Source organism: Peromyscus californicus, unplaced genomic scaffold (genome assembly GCF_007827085.1).
Source record: "Peromyscus californicus insignis strain IS unplaced genomic scaffold, ASM782708v3 Scaffold_16__1_contigs__length_79575227, whole genome shotgun sequence".
Lineage (NCBI taxonomy): Eukaryota > Metazoa > Chordata > Mammalia > Rodentia > Cricetidae > Peromyscus > Peromyscus californicus.
This window is the reverse complement of record NW_026294458.1, coordinates 72,902,608-72,918,669: the sequence shown is the minus strand read 5'-3', so window position 1 is coordinate 72,918,669 and position 16,062 is coordinate 72,902,608. Positions and strand designations below refer to the sequence as shown.

Below are 16,062 nucleotides of genomic sequence, written 5' to 3'. Positions count from 1 at the left end.
GGTGAACCACCTCCCACAGAGGTCACTACTGTTCCTCCCGAGGTCTAAAAGTGACTGCCGCAGGAGGGGAACTCCAGCTGCCGCCTCGGCGTCCCCGGTCAGTTTTCCTGGATGTTGTGGGAGTCCAATTTGATGATGTTGTGATGTCGGCTCTATCTGTTGTTTGTTCTTGGAAGTCTCACCAGAGGGGACACTCGGCTCTAGGCAGTATCCAGAACTCCAGCTGGCCTCAATAGGGCTTCCTCAGCTGGTTTCTGCTAAGATATCATGATCACCTGTTTTCGTGAGGTTTTGTCACCCCATCTCTCCTTTCTAAGTATCTACCTGCCTCTGGCTCTTTATTCATTTGCCTTGGCTTGCTATATATTTAATAGATTCATTCATTCAAGACCAAAAGCATGGCTGCTGTACATCACTCTGGACCGTGCGGAGTGTCCTTTGAAGGGTCTCTTAGGACCCTGGTTAATTCCTTTTAGAGAAAGCTGTTCCAAAAGAGCAAGCCACGGGGCTCGAGAGATGGCTCAGAGGTTAAGAGCACTGACTGCTCTTCCAGAGGTCCTGAGTTCAATTCCCAGCAACCACATGGTGGCTCACAACCACCTATAATGAGATCTGGCGCCCTCTTCTGGTATGCATGAATACATTCAGGCAGAACACTGTATACATAATAAAGAAATAAATCTAAAAAAGAAAGAAAGAAAGAAAGAAAGAAAGGAAGGAAGAAAGAACAAGTCAGACCCCCCAATCTCTGGTGTCCTGGCCTGCTACCTGACCTCTTCCTTATCTGCCCCCAGCCGTCAGGGTATTATCTGCCATGAGGCCTTCACCTAAAGGCTGGTGTGCTAAATAAACATTTTTTTCTTCATTCAGGGAGAAGATAGCCTCAGGTTTTTTGTTATAGCCACAGAAAAGAATAATAAAATTGCTATTTTACAGATGTGGACACAGCGGCCCAGAGACTGACCATAAAGCCACCCAACCAAAGACATACAGCCAGAAGATAACAGTGAGATGTGAGCCCAAGGGTCGGCCACCCCACCTGTGCACCCAAAGCTTCCCCAGCGTGAGCCTAGGTGCGGAGGGAGCAGACGCCACGCTTACTCCTTCACGCTCACTTCTCTACGCCTCCGGGCTCCATCTCCCCAGTCACTCCTGTTACAGACCCAGAGACCTGAAGCCGCTTTACACAGGGGCTTCCCGGTGACCCCAACATAGCGACCAGGAGTGAACAGGGACATCTGGAAAACTGTCCGGAGTGCTCAGTCACAGAGGGGGAGGCTCCTGCTCCCAACCGCCATGTCCTATACCCTGGGGACCAGAACTTAGTCTGCTCTCTAGTAAGTGACGTCATTCATAAGGCCTTGTGACATAGATTTGGGGTTCTGATGGTTTTGATTTTGTTTTTAAAGAATTGAGGGAATCTGCCGGGTGGTGGTGGCACACGCCTTTAATCCCAGCACTTGGGAGGCAGAGCCAGGTGGATCTCTGTGAGTTCGAGGCCAGCCTGGTCTACCAAAACCTGTCTCGAAAAAAACAAACAAAATAAACAAACAAAAATAATTGAGGGAATCTTTATGGTCTGATTCAATCCTCTAAGTGTATAGATGGGGAAACTGAGGCCCAAAGAGGTGAGGTCTAAACCCATGTCCCTTAGCTCTGGCCCTGCAGCAGTCTCAGCGCACTAAACAGGTATAAAGTATAAGTGGCCTCAGACAGCCGCAGGGACCCTCCTGAGGTACTTCTTGTGTTTGGTGGGTAGCATTCCACACACCATCTGCAGCCCAGAGCTTCAAAAGACAATCACTGCTGGGAATCCAGGTCGAAGGTTAGGCCCTGGGGCTAGAACTGCTCCACCCCCAAGGATGGAGCCAGCCAATGACCAGGAGCCAGATCTTCTCAGCTCAGAAAATCCTGCACCTGTAGTCAGGGCAGGAACCCGCAGAGGCAGTTCCCTCCCCGCTGTGAGGAACCTGTAGTGTATTTCCAGAAGGAAAGAGAGCACGAGAGGTGACGGCACTTTGAGAGGCAATGAGCTGGGGTGGGGTGGGGGCAGAAAGAGACACAGGGTGGCATGCGTGAGGGACAGATGGACCACACAGAGACGCTGGTGCACATGCCATGGAGGTTAGAGAGGAAAAGGCTTACTTCAGCAATTTGATATTACACATAATCAGCTCCTTCCAGTTAACAAAAATCATAGCAACCTCTTTCTCTGTCAGCAGCTCAGACTCCATCAGCGGTTTCTGAAAGATCTACAGGTGTAGAAAACGAAGCCGTTCAGAAAGCAAACGGTTAGCTCAGCACACACACGTACACACACACACACACACACACACACACACACACACACACACACACACACATTCACATGTACCTGCACACTCAGGTTTGTTTAGCATAAGGGAGTGGACTCAGACTGCACTTTCTCCTGGGGGGGGACAAGTGTTTGACCAGGGGAGCCCGGAGGAGGAGGAGGAGGAGGAGGAGGAGGAGGAGGAGGAGGAGGAGACTTAGCTCCACCAACAGGTAGCCAGGAGGCTCATGGACCAGCATGCTGCCAGGGTGCTGCCTCACCTGCCCACTATGAGGAAGGGGCCCAGCAGGACATGGGAGTTTGAGGATGCCTGTGGAGATGTGTGACCCCTTCTTTACACCCAGACAAGCCACGGGCATTCTGAGGGAAGCAAGCTCAAGGCTAGCACGGGGCTTGAAGCAGGTGGTGTTGAGGGGACGATGCCATCCTCTTCCTGGGCTCTGTCAAAGAAACAGGCCCTTCCCAGGCTCTGGGTGGGTGGGTGCATAGCTCACAGCTAACCACAGATCTCGGTGCAGACTCCATGTGATCGAGCCCCTTACCCACAAGGCAGTCCTTAGCATTTGGGGCAGAGGCTCCTTGGAAAGTTCTTTGGACACAGGGACAGTTTGTCTGGATCCTTGGGAGCCTTATTCTGCACGAGTCATTAATCTGATGGTGAACTGGTTAGTGCCCACACAGGATGCCACATCTAAGTGGGTGACATGCAAACCCTACACACTTTGACCACATACTTAATAGCAGGCAGATGTCTTGAGACAACACAATTGGGAAACCCTTGTGGGTTAGCGTTTTCGCCCAAAACTCCAGTCACATCAAGCACCTGAACACTATCGCTCCTGGATGTGTGGATGGACATCACAGTTTCATGCCGTTTGCTGGGGTACAGGCTTACAAACTATGACAGGACCTTTCACATTGAAGGTGACCCTCAGGTCCAGCTCCGCAAACCTACTTCCTGACATGGTGACTCTCACTGTGCACGGGTAAAAAGCCGTCTTCTCTTAGCAGGTTTTATTACAAACTCCGTCACCCCATCCTTTCAGACAGAGTGCCAAGGCCTTCACTGACTACCCACAAGGGTAGCCCATCCCAGGCCAGCAGTCTCGTGGAGCCATGAGAGAACATACCTTCATGCTCAGCCATAGTGGTAGATTTTCTCAGGAGTTTATGGGGGCACTAGAAATAACTCAAGAGACTTGCAGCTAGCTTCTGTGCTCAGGTCAGGGATGTCATGTGACTTGAGGGCATCAATCAATTGGTGGCTGACCCCAAAACTTCTCTAATTGGAGCCAAGAGTCCCAAGTCACAGCCCACACAAGCCACTCCATTAGTCATTAGTTTGGGACCTGTGTGCTCTTGGCCTTGGCCCTGGGTGCGAGCTGCCTCTCTGACTCACAGGGTGGCCCTATGGGAAAAAATGTGACCATCTCCCCTCCTGGGTAAGACCCTTGTGTCATTTGCTATTCAGATATCCCTCATATACCAGAGACTGCCCCAGGCTCAGAGTCAGGACATAAGCCTCCACCCCTCCAGCCCCACACACTGCGGGGCCACCCCCTGTCACCCCCAGGCTTCCAGGGCTGCTGGTACCTCTGTGACCAACTGCAGGTCGTTCACGTAGTTCTCCTCTGTGACAATGAGTTCATGGATGTAGCCTTGCCGTTTCCTCTCGGTCGGGGTCAGCATATCTAAGAGGTGCAAGTCTGAACACCCTGGAAGACACAACCGATTAGGAAGGCTTTTAGTCCAAGGCTGAGGAAACCTGCCGCTCCACAGTGAAGATGCCCCATGTCCTCGTGACTGTGGGGGGTGTCATGGCCTCAACAGCTCCGGGGTGTGGGTTGAGTTGTAGAGCCTGGGGTAACACAGCCACAAGCAGAGATCGCGGCGGATCGCCGTCAATTCTGGAAGCTGAAAAGTAGCGCAGAGCTTTCAGAAGGAGCAGTCCTGCCCACACCGGACTTCAGACCTTCTGCCCTGGAACTGGAAGAGGGATACAGTCTCAAGCCACCCAGTTTGTGGTCACAAGCATGGGTTGCACACTTGTGCTCCATCGGAACCACGGGAAGGGTTAAATGACCCGCTAACACGCAGCCAATGAGTCCATGCCAGGAGCTTCCATGATGGGAGCTGCACGCCGACCACTACTGCCTTGAGCGCTTCTCTGAAGTTCCAGAATCGGTTTCATGGCACACACAAGGAAACCAAGGCTCCGAGAGGTAAACTCTCCCCAGGTCCTTCCCCTCCACAGTGATAAGGGACAGAGTCCAAGCTCAGATTGGTCCAGAGGCTCTGTGCGCTCTTTAAGACCCCGTTGTCCACACCAAACTGCAGGAGGGCGAGTGGTTATCCCGAGGCCGGCTTTTAGAGGCTGCGGTAACTGTGCCGTGGCTCCTGGAGGACGTGATGAACAGGCAGGTGCATCCAGACAGGACTGGGAAGACTCTCCAGGCAAGGTCACCGGAGGGTATCCGTGGAAGATGAGCAGCGAGCCTCCGGCAGCTGCAGACAGCCCCCACGACAGTCCGGCCAGGCCCAGGCTGCCAAAAGGAGTGGCCCCCCTAAGCTGCCCTGAGACAGGCCGGCCCTCAGCTCTGTTCACTCAGCTCGTCATTTGGAGTCCTGCTCACATGAGGCCTTTGGGGCTTATCAGTGCCGCCTATCCCCTGCCTCAGCAGCACCCGCTCTCAGTAGCGAGCTGGGCCCGCCTATTTACACACATGTATACTTCTTTTTTATTAGATGGTCTCTGTTTAGTCACAGAACTTGGATTTGTAAAACACAGACTCTGCGAGGTGGGAGTGGTGGGTGGGGCTGAGTCCCATTCCCTTTCGTTTCCCAGGCTTCCCACGACTTGCCACAAGGGGGCGCGATAGAACCCTGTGCACTGCCCCCTCGGAAAACAGCAATCTGAGTGTGGTCTCTCCATGGCCAGTCGCCCTTGGCAGAACCCGTAAATAAACGACCAGAACTTTGCCAGATAGACACTGTGGGGGAGCGGACCAGGGCACTTGGATTTAACAGGCTCTCTGGTGAATCTTCAGCTTTGAGGAGGCGGCCGGGGCTACCAAGGGCTCCTCAGAGATTCCACCGCGGGATTTATCTGGGCTCGGGACTGGTTTTCTGCTCCAGACATGACCTCTTAGGGTTCTGCTCCCTCCCCTGGCCAATGGCCCTTTCCGCAGGCTGTAGCTGCTCTCATGGGGACAGAACAGCCCAGGATAGCCAAGACGGTGCCAGGAAACCGGCAGGAGTGCGCTATCCTTATAGTGACGCTCTCCACGCCTTTCCGTCCTAGACTTTACCCAGCCACTGGGGGTGGCTGAGCTAGACCTCAGAGCTGCAAGGTGAGTGTGACTGCACAGCCGGAATTTGACTCTGAACTTGGGCCTCCTACTCAGCCACCCAGGTGACTCAACTCTTCTGTCTGCCTGGGGTGCTGTCTTCTGGAAACATCAGGAAGCAAGACCTGAGCGTCCCCAGCAGCTGGCTAAGCACTGCCTTATGGGAAGCTGATAGACTCCTCTTCCCCCTAGATTTCTCTGCTCTTCAGCTTTTCTGGGAGAGTAACCTAGAAAACACTTTGAACAGTGGGGAGGCATATCCAGTCCCTGCCCTATTTTTGCCCGCTGTCCTAAGAGTGAGTCCAAGAACCAGGACTCAGGCCATTTCTTGTTCAATGGCTGAATGTGGTCCTTGCTTTTGCAGCTGGGTCTCAGGGACACAGTCGCCTGCTTCCAGGGCATTGGTGTCCACAGGGCTGGTAGACTCCTTGCACAGGAAGTGGTTTATGTTCACTCAGCACTGCACTGAAATGTTTGCCGCATAAACACCAGCTGTGGACAGGCAAGTCTCACAAATGTCCCTTTAGGTCACAGTCCCCTTGGAGAGATCTGATGGGTCCTCTGGGCTTGTACCCAGCAAACCCCTGTGTACCACATGAAACACCCACGCACATTTTGCACACAATTTTATTGGCTTCAAAAGCCTGTGTGCGAGCTGGGCATGGTAGTACACGCCTTTCATCCCAGCACTTGGAAGGCAGAGGCAGGCGGATCTCTGTGTTGGAGGCCAGCCTGGTCTACAGAGTGAGTTCCAGGACAGCCAGGGCTACCTAGTGAGACCCTGTCTCAACAACCAAACCAAACAAACGAAAAGCCACCAAACAAACCAAGGAAGCAAGCCTGTGTGTGGCTCTCATTCCTTCGTTTGGCGATTTTGTGATCTCCACCACGACTCTGGGACCAGCTGCGCCGCATGCTGGGGATTCAGGATGAAAGCAAGATGCTTGTCTTCCACGGGCCACATCAGACCTTGGGGATTCAATGGTTCAAAACTGGTCTCCTCCTCTACGGAAGAGTTCCCCCGGGCTGAACAAGGCACTGCCTCCCAGGCTGAAGCTGAAGGTGGCATTGCTGTTCTCAGGTTGGTGCTGCCCCCCCAAGGCTGACGGTGGTACTGCACCCCTAAGGCTGAAAGTGGTACTGCACCCCGCAGGCTGAAAGTGGTACTGCCCCCCCAGGCTGAAGGTGGTACTGCACCCCGCAGGCTGAAAGTGGTACTGCCCCCCCAAGGCTGAAAGAGGTACTGCACCCCCAGGCTGAAAGTGGTACTGCACCCCCAGGCTGAAGGTGGTACTGCACCCCGCAGGCTGAAAGTGGTACTGCCCCCCAAGGCTGAAAGTGGTAACTGCACCCCCAGGCTGAAGGTGGTACTGCCCCCGCAAAGGCTGAAGGTGGTACTGCCCCCTCTAAGCTAATACCACCCTCCTAGCACACCAGGTCAGGTTACAACGTTCCACCTACAAGGCTGAGAGCATTCTTGTCCTAACAAGAAAGCAATGGCTAGAATTTGGCAGGCTAGCCCAGGACTAATGTACTAAATACATAGGACGGAGAACCCACATCACCTGCCCGTAGATCCCACTAGAAACACCAACTACTTTCTACCACAAGGAAGTGTCACAACCAGGAGACACAAGAGTGGCCAAGAAACCGAACCGAGGTCCTGTTGGGGGAGATGCCTGGATTCTTTTGGATTCTAGAAGCTCCTCTGGGTACAAGTTCGGGAGAGCCGTGGAAGACACAGGGATGCCTGGCTCAGGGCCAGCTCTGGAGGCGCTTGAGGGCTGCAGTACACCCACCTGGCTCTGGGCAGGCCAGCCTTTGTCTCTACACACCTACAGCACCCAAGCCAGAACTGAGAGGCCGGGGATGCTGGTGGATCTGGCTGTTACCTCCAGAATCTCACCCCATGCAAGTCTAACTCCAGCCTTCCTAGAGACATGGAATGGTCACACTGGCCCCTGGACCCAGAACACAACCAATGGCAAAGATTTTGTGAAGAGGTCTGTCTCCACACTACGAAGCAACCACACTGCCTTGAGGTGGTTTTCTTAGTCACTAAACTGACCCATGGGATACTGTGAAGGTTGAGTTACAGACCCAGAGAACCATGAAAGACTTGAAAAAGGAATTCTAAACCCCAAAATATCCTTCCTTTGAAAAAAGTTAATATTTAGGAAAAAAAAGAGGTTTTAAAACCTTCATTATTTAAAGCAGGACAAGTGGAAAAACCATTTCAAATTACAACTTTAGGGGGTAGAAGGGTGTGGCCTTCTCTCCCTTGGGTACCAAGATACACACAGCAGACCCCCAGCTTAGAGAAGGATGAGGGGACAAAGTACAGTGAATTATTTTCTAGGGCCGCGGAGCAGGGATGAAGGGTGTCTCAAAACTAAATTTGGTTCACAGCTGAAATAATACTGCAAGGACTCCAAGCAGTTAAAAAACAACCCCATTAAAGCCCACAGGAAATTCCTAATGTAGGCTCCCAAGTTTCTATCGTCTTCTTAAATACACTTATGAAAGGGACAGGGCTGTGACGTCCTTTTGGAAGGCCCAGAGACGTGGTAAATACCTCAGCCCCCAAAGCTCATCATATCCCCCTCAACTGTCACTCCTATGACCAATAGAATTGAGGTCCTTTTTATTATGAACAATACATGAGCCCACAGATACTGTGGAATTTCAAAGGCTACAGAAGTACTTAGCACAAAAAAATGGAAGAACCTCCTGTCTTCGGTGTACTTTTGAAACCCAAATTAGCTCCCACGGCAGGCTAAACATTGACCAAGTAAACAAACAGGCCTGGTTTCTGTTATGAAGGAGACAAAAAAAATAATAATAAGCTGGTCAATAAATATTTATTAAGTTTCTAGGAAGCTGAAGGGACACAGAAATAAGCAGGTACCATCCTTGTCCTCAGGGACACTCCGGAGCTTAGGGGAGACTCCACAGGAAGTGCACACTAAAAATAGCTCACATAAAAGAGGACATGGGAGACCTGAGTTCGAGTCTTAGAAGATACATTAAAAAGCCAGGCATGGTGGTACATACTTGAAATCCCAGCACTTGGGGAGGGGCACAGAAATGAGCAGATTCATGGGGTTCTCTGGCCAATCTGCCTAGCTTAGCACTCAACAAACCCCGGGTGTCCCCGAGATACACTGTCTCAAAAAACTAAGGGGCCTAGCTCCCGAGGAACAGTACTTGAGGTCGGCTGCTGGGTGTCATGCACTCGGACCTGCACACTCACACACACAAAGAACAGGCCAGCCCACAGTGCTGTAAAAACAGCACCTGTGGGAGATACAGGGAGTAGAAAAGGCCACGTTATAGGAGTAGCAATACCAGAACAGAACTGGGCCAGGAGAGCGATGTGGAAGCCTGGATGATGGTTTTCATCTCAAGGGAAAGACAGCATGCTGTGTCTAGGGACATTCGGCCCAGATCCCCTTACTAAGTGAGTCTGTGTCAGCCAAATATGTTCATTGGATCCTGGAGTCCCTGTCTGTGCTGCAGGAGTAGTAGCTAGGGTAGACCTGCATGTGGGAAGTAGGAACACTCCAAGACTGTATAGTCTCTCTAGCCATTTGAGCTACATCTTTCCTGCCCCCACCAGGTTGCGCTTGCTCCTCCTAGGATACTGATTCTCTTATGAACCAGTCAACATGCCAGGCAGAGTGGCATGGGGGGTAGCCTGTCCTGGAAGGGAAGCAGATGAAGCCTTTGTTGTTATCTCTGGTTTTGTCTCTACACCACAGCTGCCGTGGGACTCCTTCCGGCCCCCAGTGAACTTCCTGCTAGAAGGCAGCATCCGTGCTTGGAACCGGGGTCAGTGATGAGTGAGTCATCTGGGTCCTTGTCTTCTGGAGGCCCAGGCATTCTAGACTGGCTTCTGCCCTTGCTGACTCACAGATGCCTCTGGAAGCGCATGGCTGTGAGCTGTCATCAGACCCCGGGACAGGCCAGTTGCAAATTCTCAGAATTTGGTTTTGATTTTGGTAAGAGAGGAGGAGCCAGTGAGAGGTCTGTGGTAGGAGGACGGAGATGCCACCACTGGCATCAGGGACCCCTGTGCACTGAGCTCAAGTATCCCATTCTGGCCTGTTTTAGGGGACTGTGAGTTGTGTAGCTGGGTCCCTCTGGAAGTGTCCATTCAGCTCCCCTACTCAGTTACAAACCCAGAAGCTCAAAAAACAAAACAACAATAAAAAAAAACAAACCACCACACAGTCTCTAAATCCATTCCATCTTCTTCCAAGAAGGGCCATCTGGTCTACCTGGCTTGCCAGGCAGTTTAATGAGCATGGAGAAGTGGTAGAAATGGAACTCCTCCCAGGGATAGTCCACCTCCTGCTCTGCAGTGACTATGAATGTGGTGAGCAGCATATCATTCTGGCTTTCTGGCTGATGCTGGATTCCTGGCACAGGTACCACAGCCCTTTATAGTCTACATTTTTTCCCTTCATTCTTGGCTGCATCTGTGTCTCCACACATGCTTTCTAGCTTTCTGAGCACCTACTTTTGATCTGCCCTACCCTGCAGGACTTTAGGCTTCCTTAGCAACGGCTGCAAATAAACCCTTCAGGCATGCAAAGCAGATGAAAACTTTCCAGCAGCATTGTGGGACATGCTTTTGATTGGGATTTGAGGAAGGAGGCAGTACCTTTGAGCACAGAGGTCCGGGAAGATTTTGAAAAGGAGGAAGTGGAGTTGGACTTTGTTACGAATGACCTGTCCCTCAATGTTCAGATACTGTCCTGTGGAGATATGGGACTTCACGGGTGACTAGGGGTGATTCTACACATAAATAAAGAAATGTTGTTATCTAAGGGGCTGGATCCAGTTATAAACATGTAGCAGACATCCTGTTCTCTTGAGTGTGTCCTTCTGGAACAGGGTGATGCATGCATGTGGGAGGCTCCACCAGATGCAACCCCCTACCCCTGATCTCGGACTTCTGAGCCTCAAGAACAATGAGGGAAAAAAGATTTATAATTTAGCCACCCTCGGGTATTTTGTTACAGTCCCATGCACTAAGACATCATGGACAAAAAGGAGGGTGGGAGCATGGGAGAATCAGAGTTGGGTGCTTGGAGCCAGAGGAAGAGGTGTGGAAGACGCTGGGTCAGGCTGACAAACAGCAATGCTGAAGTAGAGGCTCCGGACACGGCGCATGTGTCAGCTAGGTCCTCACCAACAACCCTGTGGAGTAACTACTGGTACCCACAGTGAGCAGCTGAGGAAACAGACACACGGAGAAGATAAGTAAGTCGGTAAAGCTTCGCTTAAGAAACAGCAAACGAGGTTGGAGTCAGCGTTCTTAACCGTTACGTCTTCGCCTTGCTGGACAGGTGGTGTTTTTGTGCGTCCTGGTGACTAGGACACATAGACTGGGTGGCTTTAAAAATAGAAGTTTACTGTCTCAGGGCTCTGGAGGCTGGAGTCCAAGATCAGGTCAAGGTGTTGGCAGGGTTCATCTCTCCTGGGCTTATAACCATGTCTTCTTCCCGTTTCCCACAGAGCCTTGCCTTTGTGCACGGAAACCCATGGTGTCTATCTACATGTGGTTTCTTCTTTAAAGGACACTTGTCATATTAGAGTAGGAACCACCCTGAAGGCCTCACTGTAATATTTAAATACATCTTTGAAGACACTAACTCCAAATTCAGTCACATCCTGGGGTCTGCCGGGTGAGGGTTGTCACCTCGGAACACTGGGAGACGCAGCAGTTCAGACCACATCAGAAGGGAAGCATACCTGGGGCTTGTTGCAGGGCTAGGGAGGTTCGGGCTGTGTTTCAGGAAGGTCTTGGTGGCAGCCTGGTGTAGGGTGGGTGGAAGGAGGGTGGCGTGCCTCGTGCATGACTGCCCACCAGAGTCACCCAAGGAGCTTGGAAACTGCCAGTATCCCTGCTGGACTCAGGACCCATTATGTCTGACTCTCCAAAGGGAGACCTGTGTCCACCATTTGTAAGGCTCTGAGTGGTTCCCATGTCGGGCAGAGAGGACTCCCCACCCTGGAGAGAAAAGACAGTCTGGATGCCCAGCCTGGAGAACAGAACTGGAAACTGCAGCTGTCCAGGGCGTGGGACACGAGGGCGTGCCTCCACAGTTGCTCAGCTGAAGCCGGCCCAGGGCTGGCCACTTGAGCCATCATCCAAAGTGCCTTGACAGGATGCTATGCCTGGAAGGCCATCTACGCCCCAGAGTCCACCGAAGCCTGGTGTTCTGTTCTTGGGGCCTTTGGAGGTACATGTGGGGGGCCACACTACCCCAACTGACCATGCCACTCAACACTCTTACTTGATGGATGGGACAGTAGAGTCCTGAAAAGTGTGGCTATTCCCTCTATCAGAAAGGCTCTCTGGAAACAGGACCACAAAAGGAACCGCTTGTGTTCCCAGGGAGCCCACCATCTTTCTTCCAGCATTTCCTGTAAAGTCTACTTGAGGACAAGCTTGGCCTTGTAACTCAGGTTCTCAGCAGCTGGCTGCAGCCAGTCCGGGTCAAGGCAATGAGTCTCCCCCATAAAATGGCCCCTGGGGCTGGAGCAGTGGCTCTGAGGTTGAGTACTTCCTGCTTCACAGTAAGTCTGGTTCCTAGCACTCCCATTAGGTGACTCACAAACACCTGCACCTCCAGCCCCAGGGGATCGCCTTCTTCTGGCCTCCACAGGAACCACCCACACATACATGTCATACACACATACACATAAATAAAAATAAATCTAAAGGAAAGACCCTTGGCTGGCCAGCCCCCTAGAGACTCTGAAGGTTGTGTGATGGAGAGGTGTACTTCACAATCCTAAGACAATGGCTTCAGAGAGGCCTGGCAACACCTGGTCCCTGACAAACTGACTCCAGTGGAACACAAGAGATACTTCCAACCTAAGACATTTTCTGTCTCTTTCAGCAGCTGCAGGACCCACCCCGGGCTGCTTCTGGGAGGCCACCGCACTCATGGAGGACACTAAATACCAAAATGCACGGGACCAAGTAGTAAGTCTGTAGACTCGTTAAGTGATTATAAAAATGAAGAATGCTTCCTGTTTTAGGGCCTTTCCACAAAAAATAACTTTTTCAACTATGCCGCTGTCCCCAGGACAGGCTTTGTGCTGGGTCCTTGCCACACACAGTTAGGAGAATGAGCAAAATGGCACACGGAGGGCCGAGGTGGGGAGGGGAGACTATGCTAGCAGAACAAGGGGAGGGGACAGGGCAGATGTGGACTGCCACCAACACCCAACACGTCCTCCACGGTCCCCAAGAGTGAGGGCCCGTGGGAAATAGGCAAGTGTGTTCATCGGACTGCAGCTTACAGTCAGCAAGAGATGGGGACCCCACAGTAAGCCGGCTCTGTGAGGGGAGCACCATTGCTATTGACGGTGTTTTCCTGTGATAACTCACCCCCTTTTGTGGTTCTGGGGAGAAAATCCAGGGTCCCATTCATGTTAAGCATAAGCTTTGCCAATGAGACACACTCCTAACTCTCTGCAGGTGGTTTTTTATATTATTGAACTTACATTTTCTTTCTTTTTAAGATAAAAGTCTTGTGTGTCCCAGGCTGGTCTAGAATTCCCTATGCTGAGGGTGAACTTGAACGTCTCATCCCCCTGCCTCCACCTCCCAAATGCCGAGATTACAGGTGTGCACCACCACACCTGCTTATGTGGTGCTGAGGATTGACCCCAGGGCTATGTGCATGCTGGGTAAACATGCTACCAACTGAGCTACATTCCCAGCCCAATTTATTTACTTCTGACAGCATTTCATTATGTAGTCCCAACTGACCCCCAAATCATAATCCTCCTGCCTCAGCCTTCCGAGTGGGGGGGATTACAAGCACACACCTCATGCTGGACTCTTTGTGGAATTCTTGGGATGTGACAGATGTAGAGATGTTAGGCTAGCCCTGCCCTCAAAGATTACAGTCTAATGAGGGGTATGAGTATCTTACAGTTTGCAGATAAAACATGCCCCCACCCCCACACCCAAGGCTCCTGTGTGCAACCAATCCCCGAGAGATGACTGGAACAGGAGGGAACCAGCCACTGATCGATTCACGGACATAACCTATTAGCATTTCTAGGAGGTGCTGGAGACTTAGAGGGTGGCTTGGTTGGAGGAGGAGGAGGGTCACATCTTTGACAGTTATCTGCTCCCTGACCTATTCCCGTTTCTAAGCTTTGATGAGGTAAGAGACCCAACCCTACAAATTCTCCTGCTGACCCGGTGTTCCGCCTCACCAAAGGCCCACAGCCGGCCCCGGAGCAAGCTGAGCTCACAGAAGATGAGAACACTAAATCTGTGGCCAAACCGAGAGAGACTTTCCTCCTTGTGAGTTCCTCCTAAGGGCCCTGTCACGGTACAAAGCATCCGACTTACCCAGCGTCCACGTGTGTACGTATCAGCCTCCTGGGCTCCTTGTCATTGTGTATGAAAGGGCTTCATGGCAAGGTAACATGGTGGGGTGGACAGTGGAGAGCAGGAAGGGGGGAGGTGGGGCAGGGCATGTGTGACTGGAGTGCCCCAATGGCTTAAACTTGAAGTAAGAATTCCAGGGAAGGGTGTGTGTAGGATATGGGGGCAAAGGAAAATTTGGGGCTGGTTAAGGCCGGACAGGTAAGGTAGAGCCAGGTGACTGAAGGCTCTATACTCAAGCACCCTGTACCACCTCCTGACTAGGTGGCACATGGGAGCCCTAGGGAGGAGACAGGGGTTTTGAATCATGAACTCTCTCAACCTGGCATGGTTCTACCCCCATGCCACCTGTTACTTCCCCCTAATGCAGGCCCAGGATGCTGCCAGAGGGAGCAGATGTGGGCTCTTAAGTGTTCCAGAAAGTTTTTCAGGTTGGAGGAGTCCACTATTAGACTAGTACATATCTAAGCAGTGTTCTATGTTCAGCATCATGGTCTTCTGACTGTAGCCAGGAATGGAAATTTAGAAGCCACAGCTGCTTTGGGGAGGACTCCTAGGGCATCCCCTGCACTACAGCACTGGCCTCTGGTCACACTCTGCCCTGTTCTATTCACCATGAGCTGGAAAGACTACCGTCTGTCTCCTCCTACTCCTACAGGTTCAAAGGCAGCCACCACACCCGCCTGTGTTCTAATGCCCACAGCCTTATCACCAGGCAGGGGCCATATTCCTTGTGTGTGTTGGAGGAGGGAATGGCAAGAGAGGGGAAACTGAGGCAGGACAGGCTGCAGCAAATGGGAGGGATGGAAGGGCTCTGGCAGATTTTATTCTGTCTCTTGAGGATGGGCTGGGGTGAGGGTTCCCACTAGACAGTCAGTCGGGGCTGGTTACTGAGGGAGGGGATAGCTACGGAGGGCTTCCTTTGGGGCTGTGGGATTCCAGGGCAATGCCCTAGAGAGCCAAGATCCCTGCTTGGCTTTGCCTGCTCTGCTGAAGCAGAGCAGAGGCAGCAAAGGTCCCGTTCTTGTCTAGGTGCACGCAGCAGGGTGCAGGGCAATGTGCTCTGGGGGCCCTAAATGTTCTGGCACAGCTGCTCTGAGGAGCACATGTCTCTAGTGAAGCAGTATATAAAGTGGCTGTCATGCCCAGCGGGAGCAGGGGGCAAACGCTCCATTCTTTGCTGGTAGGAGAGCACAAGGCCACGGGCTGTGATGAGAAACACAGGACCCGGTGACTCCACACGTCTGGGACAGGTTTATTGTGGAACACTGCATGGGCCTGCCAACAGTCCACGGCTGTGGTATTTAAAAGCCTGGCGCATTCCATCTCCCTGGTGGGGCGCCCCACCGCCAGCCCTGTGAAAGAGGCAGCTGGCTGGCACTGGCGGTGTGCTGGGGAGACACTGGCTTGAGACGGGGTGTCAGCATTGTTCAAACCTGTAGGACAGATGCTCCAAAAGGGCCTCCACGCAGGTGAGCCCCCAGGGGCCAGAAGGAAGGGGCTGTGATTCGTTTGCAAGTGAGTGGGGCAAAGTTGCAGTGGGTGTGTGAATGCATCCGGGGAGCTGTTGGTCTGTGAAATCTCTCATCTGGGAAGGCAGTGGCTGGCAGGTCGTAAAGGGCACCGTTAGAAAGCAAAGCAGGAAGCCACGAGGCTGGCTTCCACGATGTTCACTGACCACGCATAAATCACTTGTTCCCCACAAACAACTAACTCCTCTCTTACGTACTGGGTGCTCAGTCACTCACTGGTGTTCTTATCTCTCTACTGGGAAAGTGCCAAGAGCTTAAGTAACGTGCCCAAGACCACAAAGCAGGGAAAGTTGCAGAGCCAGGATTCGCACCCATGCTCTGAATGGCCATCCTAGAGTGCCTTTAATGCTCCCAAGGACCAAGGGCACAGCTATACTGGGCTCCCCAAGTCAACTATTAAATGAAGTTGTCGCTAAGCGGTGTTCTATATTCAGCACCATGGGCTTC

At 52.1% G+C, this 16,062-nt stretch overlaps 1 protein-coding gene across 4 annotated transcripts in view; it reads right to left on the bottom strand.

Annotated features, from left to right (window-relative positions):
- The window catches only part of Itsn1 (intersectin 1), a 193,227-nt gene that overhangs the window by 28,643 nt on the left and 148,522 nt on the right, over nt 1–16,062 (bottom strand). For 3 of the 4 annotated variants that reach the window (XM_052741199.1, XM_052741198.1, XM_052741200.1), the window contains 2 exons: nt 3,908–4,029; nt 2,146–2,252 (listed from right to left, as the gene is read on the bottom strand). In XM_052741199.1, coding sequence (XP_052597159.1) covers nt 2,146–2,252; nt 3,908–4,029 — 229 coding nt within the window. The remainder of the gene's footprint in view (nt 1–2,145; nt 2,253–3,907; nt 4,030–16,062) is intronic. The other variant, XM_052741201.1, reaches the window with a different exon arrangement.